General features: G+C 36.8%; 3 protein-coding genes across 3 annotated transcripts; all 3 read left to right on the top strand.

Moving 5' to 3' along the window:
• Nucleotides 1-7,993: 7,993 nt before the first annotated feature.
• Nucleotides 7,994-12,095, top strand: GCK72_024952 (uncharacterized protein; the record flags this gene model as incomplete). The annotated part of the gene is made up of 10 exons (XM_053736134.1): nucleotides 7,994-8,005; nucleotides 8,074-8,160; nucleotides 8,212-8,318; nucleotides 8,633-8,783; nucleotides 9,430-9,551; nucleotides 9,831-10,083; nucleotides 10,223-10,598; nucleotides 10,648-11,195; nucleotides 11,242-11,704; nucleotides 11,785-12,095. The coding sequence occupies 10 exons, from the start codon at nucleotides 7,994-7,996 to the stop codon at nucleotides 12,093-12,095; spliced, it is 2,430 nt and encodes an 809-aa protein (XP_053579700.1).
• An 843-nt stretch (nucleotides 12,096-12,938) lies between these two features.
• Nucleotides 12,939-14,084, top strand: GCK72_024951 (uncharacterized protein; the record flags this gene model as incomplete). The annotated part of the gene is made up of 5 exons (XM_053736133.1): nucleotides 12,939-12,983; nucleotides 13,032-13,116; nucleotides 13,164-13,242; nucleotides 13,290-13,428; nucleotides 13,827-14,084. The coding sequence occupies 5 exons, from the start codon at nucleotides 12,939-12,941 to the stop codon at nucleotides 14,082-14,084; spliced, it is 606 nt and encodes a 201-aa protein (XP_053579699.1).
• A 466-nt stretch (nucleotides 14,085-14,550) lies between these two features.
• GCK72_024950 (uncharacterized protein) lies at nucleotides 14,551-16,347 on the top strand (the record flags this gene model as incomplete). Its single annotated transcript, XM_003099750.2, has 7 exons — nucleotides 14,551-14,679; nucleotides 15,285-15,369; nucleotides 15,412-15,490; nucleotides 15,535-15,669; nucleotides 15,715-15,781; nucleotides 15,824-16,030; nucleotides 16,084-16,347. 7 exons carry the CDS (start codon nucleotides 14,551-14,553, stop codon nucleotides 16,345-16,347), a joined length of 966 nt encoding a protein of 321 aa, XP_003099798.2.
• Between the last annotated feature and the right edge of the window lie 517 nt (nucleotides 16,348-16,864).

Raw genomic sequence — 16,864 nt, 5'->3', positions numbered from 1 at the left:
AAAAAAATAGAAAAAAGGTGGGGGAGAGAGAAAAAAGAGAGATGAATTGTGCTGTCTGTTGCTACCCTCGCAAAAAAATACTAGAAGGAGTGGAGTGGGATAAGGTTGGGTCCCCAGGACAAATCATGACGAGCAACATATAAGTAGAGAATGTTATATTTCAGGACTGCGTGAAAAAGTCTAGGATAGAAATAGATTCAGGATTTTTGAAAGTGTTTGAAGGGTTTCAAACTTGGTTCAAATTTTCTTTTTGAAAAAAAAATAATTAGGAAATGAAAAATTGTGAAGACATATTACTGTACTTTCCAAACTTTTGAAGTGGGTGTTCCAAAACTGAAGAGCTTCCAATTTTGAGGATTAGTATCTACTAAGATCACTCGAACCTCAGTTCAAGAAGTTAAAAAAATACAACGCTTGATTGTTGGTTCAGTAACACAAAATGATTTCAAAATAATGTAAAGTCTAACAAAGAGATATTCAAATAATTCTCATGAGTCAAGGAAAAATGCATACTGAGAAAACTACAAATACCGTTTTCACTATTAGCTCCCGATTAACGAAAAGCTATAGATCAAAAAGTTACACAAAAACATATTACGACACTATCAACAGTTGGCAACTTCTGACTAACGCTGACTACTTCTGATTCAATTTGATTTGACTAATCAATTTATTCACCGCAACACTATATTAGGATATTATTATTACACATGTTGCAATAATGTTCAGATGACTGATAGCCGATGACTGAAAAAGAATAAAGTTGAAACGAACATTGGGTCATGAAAGTTATGACATTTGGTGGGTTATATAATAAATTGAGTATTATGATTTGTTTTTCGATTTTCTGAGAACACTTGTTTGGTATGCTCTAAAATATCTTGGAATAACTGAAAACGAAAATAAACGACGCGAACGGTTAATGAAAGAAGTTAGAGGACAAGTCACGTAACAGCACTTCCGAGGAACTCCGTTTCGTCATTCTTACATTTCTCCTTGCTCCGCTTTCACCTGTTCCCATCATTTCGGAACGTTTGGAACGGAACAGCAAGGAAATGGTAGGAATGAACGTGACATAGAGTTCATTGTAAGTTATTCAGAATAACATGGGTGCAGAACGTCAGAATAAGAAAACATATGTTTATACAGTTCGCAATGAGGGGAACAAAACGACGACATCAAAAAAGTCAAATATTTATGATAGCCCAAGAATAAAAAAAAACTCATAGAGAACTTTGAGTTGTAATGAATATTCATAAATTGACGATATGAATCAACGTTTAGCTTAGCCCCCTTGTGATTGAACTTTAAATATGAAGAGAAATGAGGGGGCACCTAATTAACTATTCCGCTTGTGTGTTTTTTCTTGTTGCATCTTTTGAATGAATGAATGAACTTAGGTTGGTGTTTCGAGAAAGTGTCTTTGATGTTTCGACACTGCGAATTCAACCTGGGCTACATCAGAAACAGCTGGTTTTACTCAACTGTTTCAAGTATTTCATGAATTCTTAGAATGTATTCTAAATGTATTCTAAGCCCTTGATTGTAGTGTGGGAGGCATTTGAACAGAGAAAATTGTGGCTTCCCAAAGTTTGACATTTTGGGAAGTTGGTTGGTATTCTACTTGTCATTTATTATTAGGAAGTTGTAAGATATTTTATTTTGATAAAAGTTCAGGTGCTGAATGCTGAACACCCAAAAATCAGTTTGAAAGTTTACTGGAAACCGTTAGATATGACAATTCTGTATTAGCATTTCAATATTCCTTGATTCTTATAAGTTCTGGATTCCTGTTACTACTGCTTAAATCACTCGCATTCCGTACAAATACTATGTCACCATACAACGTCAAACTTACTAACTTTCAAACATACTTAAAATTTGTTGTGTCAAAGAACATAAATTAATAATTTGAAAAGACTGATGACGACTAATTTCTAAACATTTCCGCTTGCGAACCTATCAAAATAGACTAAACTCGCATTCAAAAAGAAACACAAAAGTTATGACGACCTTTTCATTTTCCTTCCTCCCACCCAATTTTTCATTCATATTAGGATGACACTCCACACGCGGCGGTTGCGGCACTGAGAAAAGCCCTCAGTTATTGAGATAAAAATAGAACACACACAACCACACACGGGGATGAAAGAATGTTACCGAATTTGTCTGGATTAGACATTTCGAATATATATATGTCTCACACTCATTGATCAAACGGCAAAAACGGGGGATAAAATAAAAGAAAAAAGACAATGGGATGAAAATTGACGTGATGCAAAAAAAGAATTTTTCAAACAAGGTCAAGCGTGTTCGAGATTTTGTAGGCGGGGAATTTCCATAGACCATGTAAGAACATCAAAAAAATTATTTGACAAATTTCAGAATGACTGTTATTTTTTGATACAACATCAATGTAATTAACATGTCGTTTCAAAAAAAGCAAAAATATAGAAAACACCGTAAATGAATGGTTTGTTGACACGTGGGCTCGCCTAATGCTAATTTTCTATTTTGTGAGGATACAAGCAGGACTAAATGAAAAAACATGTCATGGCACACAAAAGATGAGCAATAGGTAGACTCAGGAATGACGGTAACACGTTGAATTATTCAAAATTAATAAGGCACAAAATGAGGGGAACTAGGGAACTCACCACGGAATGAAAAGCGTTAGATCACTGCACCGAACGAAGCCAATGGGAGGGAAGAATAAACTGTTTATCTTGTTTTGAAATGTTTTATCACTTTAGTTTAATCCTTCCCTCCCCTTCAGCTCCCACGTTACGACGTTTGAAAAATTCAAGGGCTTCTGTGACACCGGTTTTTGAAATTCGAATTTAGCTCATATTCGGGTGGATGGTGTGGGTGTATAGTAGAGGATTATGACCCGCGAAATGAGCTGTTTTAGTACATTTTTGTGTTTATCCAGCAGACATCCTGCAGAAATTTGAATAAAATAACATCATATCGAAAATTTTGAAATTTGCTTTTTACAAAAGCTATTCAACATAAAAGTTTGTAAAATCAGATTGTGTTCTCTACAACTCTGACTAATTAACACTTATTTCTGATCAGTGCGATGCTTTAAACTTTGATTCTTGTCAGATCGACCAAACGTGATTTATTTAAAAAAACAGAGGCTAAAATTAGCACGGGCTCCAGAAAAAATGAAGAAAACAGATGGTTTTGAGTTCAAGAAACTGTGAGAACCTTGAATGTATTTTAACAGCTGTACAAAAACGGAAAGTTTCAAAAAGTGATTGACCAGTCTAGGCAAGGGGTTTACTCAACATTTGATATTGCACAGATCAGTTCAACAAGGTCTACGTAAACATAGTCTGGTCAAAATTTTATTCCTGATGATTTGCCCTCCATTTTTAGTAAACTGCTTCTACTAAGCACCTGCAAACCTAGATTCAGATTTTCGTGTTTTCTAGTTTCAACATGTGGTGTTACTTTGACCTGCGTCATTCCATCCGCAGAGTCTGTATCAGTTTTCTCATCGGACGATCCAAATTTGAGATTGACAACTAAAAACTTGCTTGATTGAAAACAGTTTTTTTATTCTAGGAAATGATTGCCAAACTTTCTGAAAAATGAAAAAATGAAAATAAGCTTTCTGAAAAATCAGAGAAAATCTATAGACGAGTTACTGTTACATATGTTTTTTGAGTTAGTTCTTGGTCAGCGTCCAAATTGTTCCAAACAAAATTTTTGGGGTAGAGGGTTGTCAAAAACAGCAGAAAAGACCCCCCGAGTGATTAGTCGACCACATTTTTGGTCCCTTCAACTGCTGACAATTAAAGGAGATGAACAAAATAAAACCATAAAACAAAACGACAAAAAATAAGGGAGGAGAATCGACTTCCTAATAAAAAACGGCTGTCTGAAAAAAAAATTGTTTTCAATTGGCTAGACTGTAAAAACTGAAGAATTCTTTATATGAGTCATTTGTGACCAATGGCACTAAAAACACCTGCTTAGGGTTACAAATCGAGCTACGTTCATTGTAGAGAGGCGCAGCTAGTCTATGATCTACATACATTGAAGAAATAATGATAAGAGTTGGTAGGATCAGAATAAACCAGAGTTGCAACGGGCCGGGCCGGGCCGAAATCAGAATTTCTTCGGCCCGGATTTTCAGTACTAAAAAAACTCAATTTTTTTTTTCGAAAATTTTCCAATTTTTTTGGCAAAAAAATTTAAAGGGGGACACAACTAGTTCTAAATTGAGGGTTTTTGATATGAATCGATTCAGAAAGCCAGGAAAAATATACATTTCTTTTGGTTTCATGTCTGAAAATACGTCTAAAGCGAATTATGAGACCTCAAAATGTCAAAAATCGATGCTAGTCGTGCACTTTTACAGTACATTTCAATAGAATTTCTCTTCGTCCTACACGTGAAAGCAATATTTTTAAAAATTTTCAAGAAAAAATTCGAAAAATGAAAATTTATGAATGCATTTCACGTTCAGACGAGGAGCATTTCTATTGAAATGTACTGAAAATATAACGACGGGGAGCGATTTTTGGAATTTTGAGGTCTCATAACTCGCTTAAAACTGATTTTTTGATATTCTTGAGAAAAAATTTGGAAAATTTTCAGACAAAAAAATTATTGAAAAAAAAAGTTCTAGTGAAAAAAAAATTCAAAAATTCAAATCCGGGACCGGGCCGGGCTGAAACCGGGCCGGGCCGGCCCGGCGGGCCAGCCCGGAATTTTGCAAGTATGGAATAAACAACCATGTCCTAAAAAGGAAACTGATTTTAACCAGGTGTTGGCTTATGACGGATTTTCTCGGATGATCGGATTTTTGCCATTATTCATTCTGAGATTATCGGAAACTGTGGTGTCCAAGGAGCGAGTTTTGGATTCAAGAGAACATAATCAGAATTGAATGAAATTTGTCATAGAACATCTCTCCGCTGATTTTTAAATCTGATTAGACGGCATTTCGATTCATCACACCGGAAGTCATAGTTCATCTTATCATCCAGAGTTTCCATTCAATTTGAAATGTCGCTTAATTCCAAAGTTTTAATCTAATTCAATGCTGAACATTTTTAAGATCCCTAAATCGAATCATCAGTTCTAGTCTGAAGAAGTTCTCAGAGATCACATGGTTAGACTAGATAATTATGTGGATTAAACTTAAAAGCAGATGCAAATCCACAAATTCAAAGCTCAATGCAATTTGAATGCACCAGGTTTTAACAAAATCGTGCTCAATGCATATGGCGTTTCACTGACATCATAGCACACACTACATAAACTGAAAAAATTCATCACGTTTCAGTCCGACTAATCTGCTTACATGTTAGGATAAGAGACCACACATGGAATTTTAGTTCGAAACTTTCGAAAAATCAGTTTATGATCTACAAAAAGCAGAATAATGAAATAAGTAAATTGCAAAGAATGAGGAATTTTAATAAAAAGTAAGAGAAAAAATAACGAAATGGATAAAAATAATGAGAATATTTTCATCGTTCAACTTTCATCTCCTATTTTTTAATTCTAACACGCGTGGGTAATCCCTACATGCTTTAAAGGCAGACAGTTTTCATTAAGTGAAGTAGAAGGAGTAAACATATTTCCGACATGAAGAAAACTCCTAGTTATAGGTAGACACGGAATAAAAATAGATACGTGACTTTTGACCTGCGTTGAAAGAATAAAAACGATGTTCGAAGGACCCGGTAGTTGCCCTTCTCAGAACCACCTAATTCCTATTCTGGAGTTAGAAAAAAGAAACAACTTCTAAATAAAAACGTCACTTTCATTTTCATTCGAATCAACAAGAAGAAAAAAGAAGAAAATAAGATAAATTAGTTGATCCAAAAAAGAATGGAAGACATGAGCTGCTACGACTTGTGTAAACACGAACTGGTCCCAAAAAAAGAAGTGAAATTCAGTATGTGATCGGAATTCTCAAAAAAGGCGGTGTCAATGCTAACTGTGCTTCGTGTTCTGATTAGTATGGGTGGCCTGGATTCTCCGTGTGATTAATTGTGTTCAACACTTCAGGTGGAATAAATCTGTTCAAAAAATGTCATATGACTCAAAGTCTGATCAACCTGTTCGAACCAACAAAAAATCAAAAAATTGTTTTATACTCAAAAACCTGCAAAATTATCAAAATTGCGGTCATAAAAAGTTAACAGTACTTTGTGTCCCTCCCCATTTCTGATCCCTTCATTCAAAGAATTCACCTGCTTGGTGACGTTTTCCTATTTTCAAAATTCAAGTTATGAGCGCCCTTTGGAGTTTGAATGAAATCACAATCTTAAATGTAATATGATTATTTGGTCGTCGGGTTTGATATTCATAGTGCGAGAAAAATAGAGTGACCGAAAGAAAGTATTCTCGCTATAGTCGCTGATAACGAGAGCACGGAAAACGGTCAAAACGTGTAGCATTGAATGGAAAGGAGGAAGTATTCTCAATATGTTTAACTAGGAAGGGTACCGATTCATCACGAGATTCAGACCCCACCTCGTGTTGGCATTATGCCAGAAATCATGAATTTTTCTCGTAAAATACTCCTACCATCAGGTGTCTTTGACAGACTACAGGTACCTAATTAATTGCAAAAACACCCTCAAAACCAGATGAATGAATAAGACAGCAGTGTGGATTGAATCAAGTAGTTATCTGAAAATTCGGTTTCAAAATAATACTAAAAAGGAAAGAAACTTCAAATGAGATCTTTGAATGTCGGAAGCTCCGTTCTGACTGAAATCCTAAAATCGCAATATTTCTTCATTTATTTCAAATTTAGTGTTTACGTGCCATTTGTTGAGGCTAACTTCCACTTCTCATCTCTTATTTCCGAGCTTTGATATCGCGCTTGGCTTCAAATTGAATTTCAATCGAAGCCTTATTTGGCCCAATTTCAAAGTTTACAATTCCAAGATCCATCCATTTTTGTTCTTGTTATCTTTTACCCCTGTTTTTTCCACAATACAAATTGTCAAAAAACAATAATTGACAGATGAACCGATAAGATTAGACAGTGAAAATGGAGGGACGACTCAACGTGATCGAGTGGGCGGAGTCGACAACAGTGAGCTCGCGTGTTATCTTATCAAAAAGGGCGAGTTGTGGTCGTCCGGGGGTAAACCATCTCTCATTCGTCCACTACAGTCATATGCTATTGACCAGCGTTAGACGAATTTTGAATTTACCTTGTTTTTCATACATTTTTTTACTCTTTCACCTTTTGACAGCCTTTAAAAAATCTTTGTCAAATATATAATGGTATGTCTATAAGGAAGATATCCAGGAACTAAAAAAATCCAGTTCTCTAGATGTTACGCTGATATAAAATTGAAACCCGTTGTAAGATGCGTGCAAAATGAATAAGATTTTCATATTGTCACGTTTTAGATGTAGAAACCAATCTTAACCATTCTCATGATCGGCTCCAAAGGTATATGGTGTCTTATCACTTCTCCAGCTCTCCCATTTTGCTTTTTGTACCTAATTGGCACTCATTTCTTGAACTTTGACTGTCACGTGAATACCATACCATCCCACCCCAATCCAATACAACCCATAGTTCTTTGATCAGAAGCAATTAAAACAAAAAAACTACTCAAAAAATTTGGCAACATAGTCAGTCCACTAGGAAAGGATAGGTCTGGTGATTTTGTGATTATCAATTGCAAGTTGAACGGGTGAAAATAAAATACATAAGGAAAAGGGGGGTGAGATGACAACGGACTGCGGAACCGGATTGATGCGTGGAGGAAGAAAGATATACGGTTGACTAGGCGGACTAGGAGTGAACTGACAACGTTGATTTCGATTTCCCTTCTTTTCGCCCTTCTGATTTGTTACAAAAACCGTCTTTTGTTTCCAAATATGGTGCAATACAGTATAACAGTTACAGCCCTAATGTTTAGCTATAAAACTGAAAAACAGTACGTATGTTTTCATACTGAATTTTGTTTATTTACTGAAATTCTTATTCCAAAACTTGAAAATGTTCACCAAGGTAACTTTGAACGTCTTCTACACTCTTGCAGTACTACAAATCTAGATCTCCAAATGTTCATTTTTCAGATCTTGTCCACCAAAATGTTCCGTGCGACACGATGTTTACGAGTTCCACTCAGAAACTCCCACATCAATATTCTCCGTCCAACACAGGTAGACACATTGCTTCCAGAAATCACTTCCAAATTTCTACTTGTTTTGCAGACAGAGCTGATTAAAACGAGATCATCTGCTTTGGCACCATATGAGAAAGTTAGCCCGATTACTGCTGTCGGAGCCACTCCAGTCAGAGATGCAAATGGCAATTTCTGGTGAGTCAAGTTCAGAGGAGTATAACTAAAACATGTGGGAATTTGGGATCGACACTTATTATTGCTTTGGGTATTTAAATAAAGAATCTGGATCTGCTAGAAATCATATACTCCTTGTCCCAACATCTTTTTGAACTGTTCTTAACACGTAAGTGATTAGGACGAAAACAGAGGACAAGGTATAAACAATCGACTTATATTTGCGTATTTACGGTTATCATAGATGATTATCAATGAGGGTCAAAAATGATAAGAATTGTCCACATAAGACGACGAAAGTGCACCAAACAACGAATTCCGATTAATAGTTACAGCACGAAGACGAGACAAAAGCATCCACTCATCAGCACAAGAAATGACTTGAAAAAAGCACAACGAGTTGTGGTGAAACTTGGAAGCGCAGTGATCACACGTGAAGACGAGTGTGGTCTAGCACTCGGACGATTGGCTTCAATTGTGGAACAGGTTAGTTTAAAGTTCCGGAAAACTTGATGGGTGCGAATGAAAGAAGAAGAAAAAAAGAGAGGTGGCCCCAATTATATAATGTTATTTCGGGATGTTGCGTTTTTTTTCCTGCTGCCTTATTCTATATTTTATTCCAAGCCGGAACGAAACAAAAAGTGCAGAATTTAATTTTCCCAAAAAAGAATACTACCAACAAGTACACGGGATAAACATAGCTATGAGAGCTAAAAAAACATCGGCGTCATATTTTGCTCTTCAAAAAACAAAACAAGGTTAAAAGACACGTTTAGTCTGCTCAATATAACTACAGTGTCCACTAGTCAAAAAAAAAGAAAAACAAAACCACCGAGACTAAAACAATTGTTAAGCACCTGGAAACGTCTTCCACCTACCAGAGCTGAATTTTCAATTAGCAATGTTTTTGATGACGATGTTTGTAATTTGGTGTCTAGGTTTATACAGAAAATAATGCACATACAACACCTGATTTTAAATGCCAACTTCAGGATTCAGGAAATAGGGTTGTTATCTGGGGGAGAAGAAAAGAGTAAACTAGAAAACAATTAATGTGATTCATCACACAATGAATTTTAACATGAAATCAATTATCAACAAAACGTATATAAACTGTATCAAACATTTTCAGGTTTCTGAACTCCAACAATCCGGACGTCAGATGCTGATTGTGTCATCTGGAGCCGTCGCTTTCGGAAGACAAAAACTCCGTCAGGAATTGGTTATGAGCATGAGCATGCGTCAAACTCTCAGGTAATTGAACCGTGACTGAAGTTCGGTGTTCGTTTGGAATACTGTTTATATAACATGTTATACTGAAATCTGATAAGCGGATGAAGTAATTCACGGAGGCGATGAATGATACGCGGATGTGAAAAATTATCTGCAAATTTCAAAAATCAGATAGGGATTAGTAACACGAAGTTGTAAATCTTGTAGTATCTGAAATAATCTTCCCACTCGAGATTTCGGACAATAGTGGATTTTTTCATAATATGCTATGTATAAGTTTTCAGTTATTTTTATTTTCAGAGGACCATCTGGAATGGCTGCTGATAAGAGAGCCTGCGCTGCATCTGGAATGCCGGGACTCATGTCTCTCTATGAGCAACTCTTCCAGCAGTACGGAATCACTGTTGCTCAAGTTCTCCTCACCAAGCCAGATATCGACGACGACCAACGACGAAAGAACCTTCAGGCAACTATTGAAAGCCTTCTTTCTTTGAACATCATTCCAATTGTCAATGCCAACGACGCAGTTGCTCCAGACCCAAAATTGAATATGGTGAGTAGTGTCCTTTTGACCAGGAAGAAAGTTGACCAATTTGAATGTTGCATTGTTGTCGGTAATTGTTTTGTGACATCATCATCCATTAAATTCCTTTACACACCAAAACATAATAAAAATGGAGAAAAATTTGCAGCACATCTCTGACAATGATTCATTGGCTGCAAGACTCTCTGCGGAAATTGAAGCAGAGCTTTTGATTATTCTGTCAAATGTCAATGGAGTTTACACAGGACCACCAGATCTTGAGGGTTCTAGACTACTTCACACTTATGTTCCATCTGAGAATTCCGGTGTCACTTTCGGAGCCAACAGCAAATTCGGAACCGGAGGAATGGAAAGCAAGGTCACTGCGTGTGTGACTGCTCTTCAGAACGGAGTCACCACAGTCATTACCAATGGACTTGCTCAGGACGCTATCACTGATGCAGTTGCCGGAAAGAAAATCGGAACCATGTTCTGTAATACCAAGGGATACGAAGGACCACCAATTGAGGAAGTTGCTGAGAAGTGTAAGTGGTGCGACTCAAGTGAGACTGATGTTATTAATAATCATTTCAGGCCGTGATGCTGGACGCCAACTCGCTGCTCTCTCAAACAAAGAACGTGGAGCTATGGTTCGCCACTTGGCAGCCTTATTGGTAGACAAGGAGAAATACATCATCGAGGCTAATAAGACAGATCTTGCCAACGCAAAATCGTCCGGTCTCGATCCACAACTTTTGAACAGATTGAAGATGACTCCAGAGAAAATTCAAGATTTGCATGCTGGTCTTAACACTATTGCTGACTCCGCAGAGACACTTGTTGGAAGAGTTCTGAAGAAAGTAAAAGTTGCGGAAGGACTGTTCTTGGAACAAGTCACTGTTCCAATCGGAAGTCTAATGGTCATTTTCGAGTCCCGTCCAGATTGTCTCCCTCAAGTTGCTTCTCTTGCAATGGCTTCCGGAAATGCACTTTTGCTCAAGGGAGGAAAAGAAGCCGAGGAAAGTAACAAGGCGTTGCACGCTCTCGTTCAAGAAGCACTCGGAACTCATGGATTTGAAATGAGAGATGCTGTTACATTGGTCAGATCAAGAGAAGATGTGGCAGATTTGCTTCAGCTCAAGGTAAGTTGGTCTGTTTACAGCGACACTAAATCATGGTAATTTGCAGGATCTCATCGACTTGGTCATTCCAAGAGGGTCTTCTGATTTGGTGCGTTCTATGCAAGAGAAGAGTAAGGGAATTCCGGTATTGGGACATGCCGAGGGAGTCTGCCACGTCTACATTGACAAAGATTGTGATGAACAAAAAGCAATTCAAATCGTTCGCGACTCTAAATGCGACTACCCATCGGCTTGCAATGCTGCTGAGACTATTTTGATTCACAAGGACTTGGCAACTGCGCCATTCTTTGATGCATTGTGCAGCATGTTCAAATCAGAGGGAGTCAAACTTCATGCGGGACCAAAACTTGCGTCTCTCCTGAAATTTGCTCCACCACCAGCGGAGAGCATGTCATTCGAGTACGGCTCATTGGAATGCACACTGGAGGTTGTTGACAATGTCGAAGAAGCCGTCGCTCACATCATTCGCTATGGATCAGGACATACCGAGTCTATTATCACAGAGAATAGTGAGTTTTGAGATTTTAGCTATAAGTAATTCTGTATCACACATCGTTTTTTGTTTAAAAACTGACGAATTTTATTTCAGCCAACACTGCTGAGCACTTCTTGAAGCACGTAGACAGTGCCTGTGCATTCCACAACGCCTCAACCAGATTCGCAGATGGATACCGATTTGGACTTGGGGCAGAGGTCGGTATCTCAACTGGAAGAATCCATGCACGTGGACCAGTCGGAGTGGAGGGACTATTGACCACTAAATGGTTGTTGAGAGGAGAAGGACACATGGTTGAAGACTTCAAGAACGGAAAGTACACGTACCTCCATGAGAACCTCAACCCAACCGAAGTGTTCAGAGCTTTGGAAGCCACAGGAGAATTGAAAAAGGCTACTGCTTAATTTTATCAAATTCCAAAATTCCCAAATAATTTTTTCGATAACTTATTAATAATTGGTTCTGGGTTTTATTTTGTTTGTATGTACGTCTACTATGATGATAGAGGAGGAAGAAAATATTCTTATGCAATAAAATAGATTTATCTGATTAACTTTTCATCCCCGCAAAACTTGCTCATCCTGACATTTCATCTCGCCGTCACAGAATAATATTTTCTGAGCACAATATTCATTGAAGTTTGTTATCCTGTTTGTGATGTTAGATGCCATTTTGGAAAAACAGACAACCATCAGGGACAAAACCTGTTTTTGAAATTTTGATGAGGATCTTTAGAACAGGATGGAAGTGAATGAAAACAGGAAATCAACTAGATTCATGAGAAAAAAGGACGATGCTGCACAATATAAAAATTAAAGGGATACTGCGAAATTTTGAAAATAGATAAAAAATATGGTTCCAACAATTTTTCCGTTTATTTTTCCGTTGAACAGAAAGAATAGTTTGATTTGGTTTATTGGTGAATCAATTCAATTAAGATTTATTGAGATATTTCAAACAAAATGCAGAATACAATGGAGACTGGCAAAAACAAAGTTTCGAAAAACATGTTGAATAAAATTTGATTGTTATCGTTGACACTAATCTTCATTTAAATAGAAATTCAGATTGCTCCCAGACAACAAATCCTGAACTCGCATCAAATGGATGTGGAAAAAATTATTCAAATAATTCAGTACGCTGCTTTTGTTTCTGCTCAATTAATAAATGTGGTACTCCTCTATCTACTCTTCTTCCGGGCTAGTAGCAGTTTTGGCAGATACCGTGTTCTTATGATTGTATTTTCTATGTTCGCTATGGTCTACTCCTTGATTGAAGTATTAACGTTTCCAGTGAGTCAATGATATTTAAATACGCTTCCTATACCTATAACGTTTTAGGTGATGTTCTGCAAGGGAAGATCTCTTTGTATCGCCTCTGATGGTCCTTTCTCCTCGTATAGACCTATTGGGGTTCCACTTGTTTGTAAGTTCTTGGATGCACTCATTAAAAAAAATTTATTTTCCTTTCAGCTCTCTACTGTGGCTCGTTTGGAATGTGCATTTCATTACTTGCATTACATTTTTTTTATAGATACATTGCCGTTTGCAAGTGAGTTTTTATATTGGTGTTCATACCTAAATATTATATTATTTCAGGCCCGACAAGTTGTACTATTTTGAAGGAAAACGAATCATCTACACGTTGATTCCATGTTATACCATATTAGTCATTTGGACATCGAATGTATATTTTTTAATGTCAATAGATGCAGAGAAAGAAGCAATTTATCAGTATGTGACTTATAATATCAGTAATCATTGGATATTTTAGCGATGTCTTACTTGAAAATTATAATATTGACTCCTACAAAGCCTCGTTTATCTCAATGCTGTACAAAGTTAGTTTCTGTGGATTATATCTGAAAACTAGAAATATTTCAGTCCCCTGCATCAGACTTAACGCCAGAACATTGGAACTTTTCCCAACTTGTCCCTTTTTTCATTTGCTGTGTTATTTTGAATTCATGTCTCTTTGCAATATTTTATTATGGCTCTAAAGCATTGAAACAGATGAATAATTGCGGTGCTCACATGAGTAAGAAAACAAAAGAGCTCAACCGACAATTATGTCTGACACTTGGAATGCAGGTTCTCTTTCAATTCTTCTTCAAATGCCATTGACTAAATTTTCAGACTTTACTTCCACTTTTTACAATGTATCTACCAGCGGGATGTTTCATTATCCTTCCTATTTTTGGAATTGAGCTTGGCGCCGAAGCAAATAAAACTGGAGCCTTCATCGGAGTCTACCCTGCATTGGACCCATTAATAGCAATTCTGTTAATTAAAGAGTTCCGAAGTTTCATTTTCTGTCAGAAGAAATCTTTGGCAAAGGTTTCAACAACAACTGGACGTGTTGACAAACCTGCATCGACTTTTCAAGCAACTTGAACCGTTTTCTACCATAACTTTTGTCTGATGTTTGTATTTCATTGTACAATAATAATTTTTGATTCTGAAAAACCGGAAGCAAATATTCTCTGATAATGGAAATAAAAATGATCATGAGTCTGTTTTCAATAATCCGAGCGCTCAATAATGTGCTAATTAGTTCCCTTGAAAGTTATGCATTCTAACATCACCACGTAACTTGTTAGTCTCAACGAATCCGAAATATTAATACGAATCCAACCGGGAATTCAAAAAGTCACATCATTGTCGTAAGCAGAATGTCTGTGTTATCATAAACAACGTCTGGCATAACAACTTGAATAACCACTAATTTTTACTTCTTTCATTTTATAAATACAGACTTTTCAATCAAAAAATTTCGAAAATCGAAAAAAAAATTCCAAAAAAAAATATGGAAAAACTTGTCGAATATCTGCAATACACAGGATTTGTAGGATCTCTACTAATGAATTCTGTACTACTATTTCTTCTATATTATCGGGCTAACCCTAAGTTTGGCCGATATCGGATTCTGATGATTGTGTTCTCACTTTCTGCACTTTGGTATTCCATCATCGAAGTGCTGACATTACCGGTAATTTTCTTGAGTTTTAAAAATTGTTGTGTTTTATTGCATGCAACTAAAAAGAGGACGGGCTGAGAAATTTCTTTGAGTGGGTGTTCCGAAATTCGAAGAATTGGAATAAAAACAAAATTGTTCTGACTAAATAAAACAGTGACACACGATTTTGTCATATAATTTGTTGGATTACTCAATTTTATTAAATCCATGTTTCAATTATCGCACGTTTCATACAACCACTCACCCAATTTGGCCATTTTAGTATAAGAGACCCTATGTCTTCCTCTCCCCCATCTCCTCCTCTTTTCCCCCGTCTTCTCCTTTCTTCCCCCTTCGTTCCCTCTATTTATACAATCTCAATGGTCCCCACTCTCAACAGCTGCGTGGTTGAGTGGTAGTGGTGCGGTACTTCGGTCCTCGTACTCTATGGTTCAATCCTCGCCGCGGTCAGAATGATGACGCTTCGGCCCATCCTCTTCTCCCCGTGATTGTTAGGTGTGCTTCGGCCCCGAAAACCCCCTGGTGTGCCTCGGCCCCACTAAAAACGTACGATTCGTCATACGTTTTGCATTTTTCTTCGATGTTTTCAATTATCTTTCAATATTTCTTTAATTCAGGTAATGTTCTCAAAAGGAAGATCTCTTTGTGTATGTTCCAATGGGCCATTGCGGCTTTACCGACCTATTGGAGTACCCTTGACCGGTATGTTTTTCACAATTAATTTTTTTTAAAATCACATTTCAGGTATTTACTGTGGTTCATTTGGTCTATGTATCTCTTTGCTAGCTCTTCATTTCTTTTACAGATACATCGCAGTTTGCAAGTTAGTATGAAAGTTACTTAACTCACACAATACAAGAGTTTCAGATCTGAAAAAATGTACTATTTTGATGGAAACCGTATATACATCACATTCTTACCGTGCGTTGTTGTCTTCATAGCTTGGTCACTAACAACTTATTACCCAATGGCGCCAGATGAAATGAGAGAAAGACATTATCAGTGAGGATAGCTATCGGAGTGTCATAATTGTCATGTCATTTTCAGTGACGTCTTGATGGAACATTTCAACACAAATTCACACGAATCCTCATTTTTAGCCATGATGTTCAAAGTACGTCTTCCTCCACCTCCAAGAAAAAACATTTATTTTCAGGCACCTGCAACACACACTCAGCCAGAACACTGGATACCAACTCAATTACTAGCCTGTGCATTTATGAGTTCTATTATGGGCACATGCTTCTCGGTTATAGTATATTGTGGTTTGAAGTCATTTCAACAAATGAAAAACTGTGCATCTCATATGAGTACAAGGACAAGAGAGCTGAACAGACAGCTTTTCACAACACTTGCAGTTCAGGTTTGAGCATAATGTATTGAGAAAAAAATTTATAAACGGAGCAAATATTTCAGACTGTGTTACCTGTTGTTACAATGTATCTACCGGTTGGTCTAATTATGATTCTTCCAATTTTTGGAGTCGAGCTTGGTGTGGCGGCTAACAAAACTGCAGCATTTCTTGGATTATACCCTGCTCTTGACCCACTAATTGCAATACTGATGATTAAAGATTTCCGAAATTTCATATTTTGTAAATCTACATTGGGTGCCTCTATTGCCTCTCATTCCGCTCCACCTTCTAAACTTGTTCAAGCTACACAGAACCAGAATCAATAATTTCATTTTATTTAATTTTGTAAATAGATTTTTGTAAATAAAGAAATTTTCAAAATAAATGTGCCAAAAACCAAATCACGGAAATTGTGTCGTAAAAGCACACAAAAGTTTAAAAGTAGTTAAAATATATAGTTTTCAGGTGCATTGTCTGACTATTTTGTAACTTTTCATATAGTAACTAAAATCACAATAGTGACTCATGTCACAAAATCTCAGATATACTGTAATCTCTATAATTTCGCAACTCTTCTCTCTTATTTTCAAGTTAACGCGCGACGGCTGATTAAACAGAAAACTTTTTAGCGGTGACTGCGAGTAATTTGAAAGCCAAATGATCAGATTTTAGTGACAAAATAATGATTTGTGCCGAGGCAAAAGAATAATAGGGAAGTGAGCAAAGAGATGAGTCAAAATGAAGTGAGTGCCACTGTCTCCGTTAAATCCCTAGGTCAAATTGAATCTGTGAACACTTTCGGTTACTATTTACCTTTAGACATTGAGTGTGCTATATAACTGC

Source organism: Caenorhabditis remanei, chromosome X (genome assembly GCF_010183535.1).
Source record: "Caenorhabditis remanei strain PX506 chromosome X, whole genome shotgun sequence".
Taxonomy (NCBI): domain Eukaryota; kingdom Metazoa; phylum Nematoda; class Chromadorea; order Rhabditida; family Rhabditidae; genus Caenorhabditis; species Caenorhabditis remanei.
This window is presented reverse-complemented; position numbering and strand designations above follow the sequence as displayed.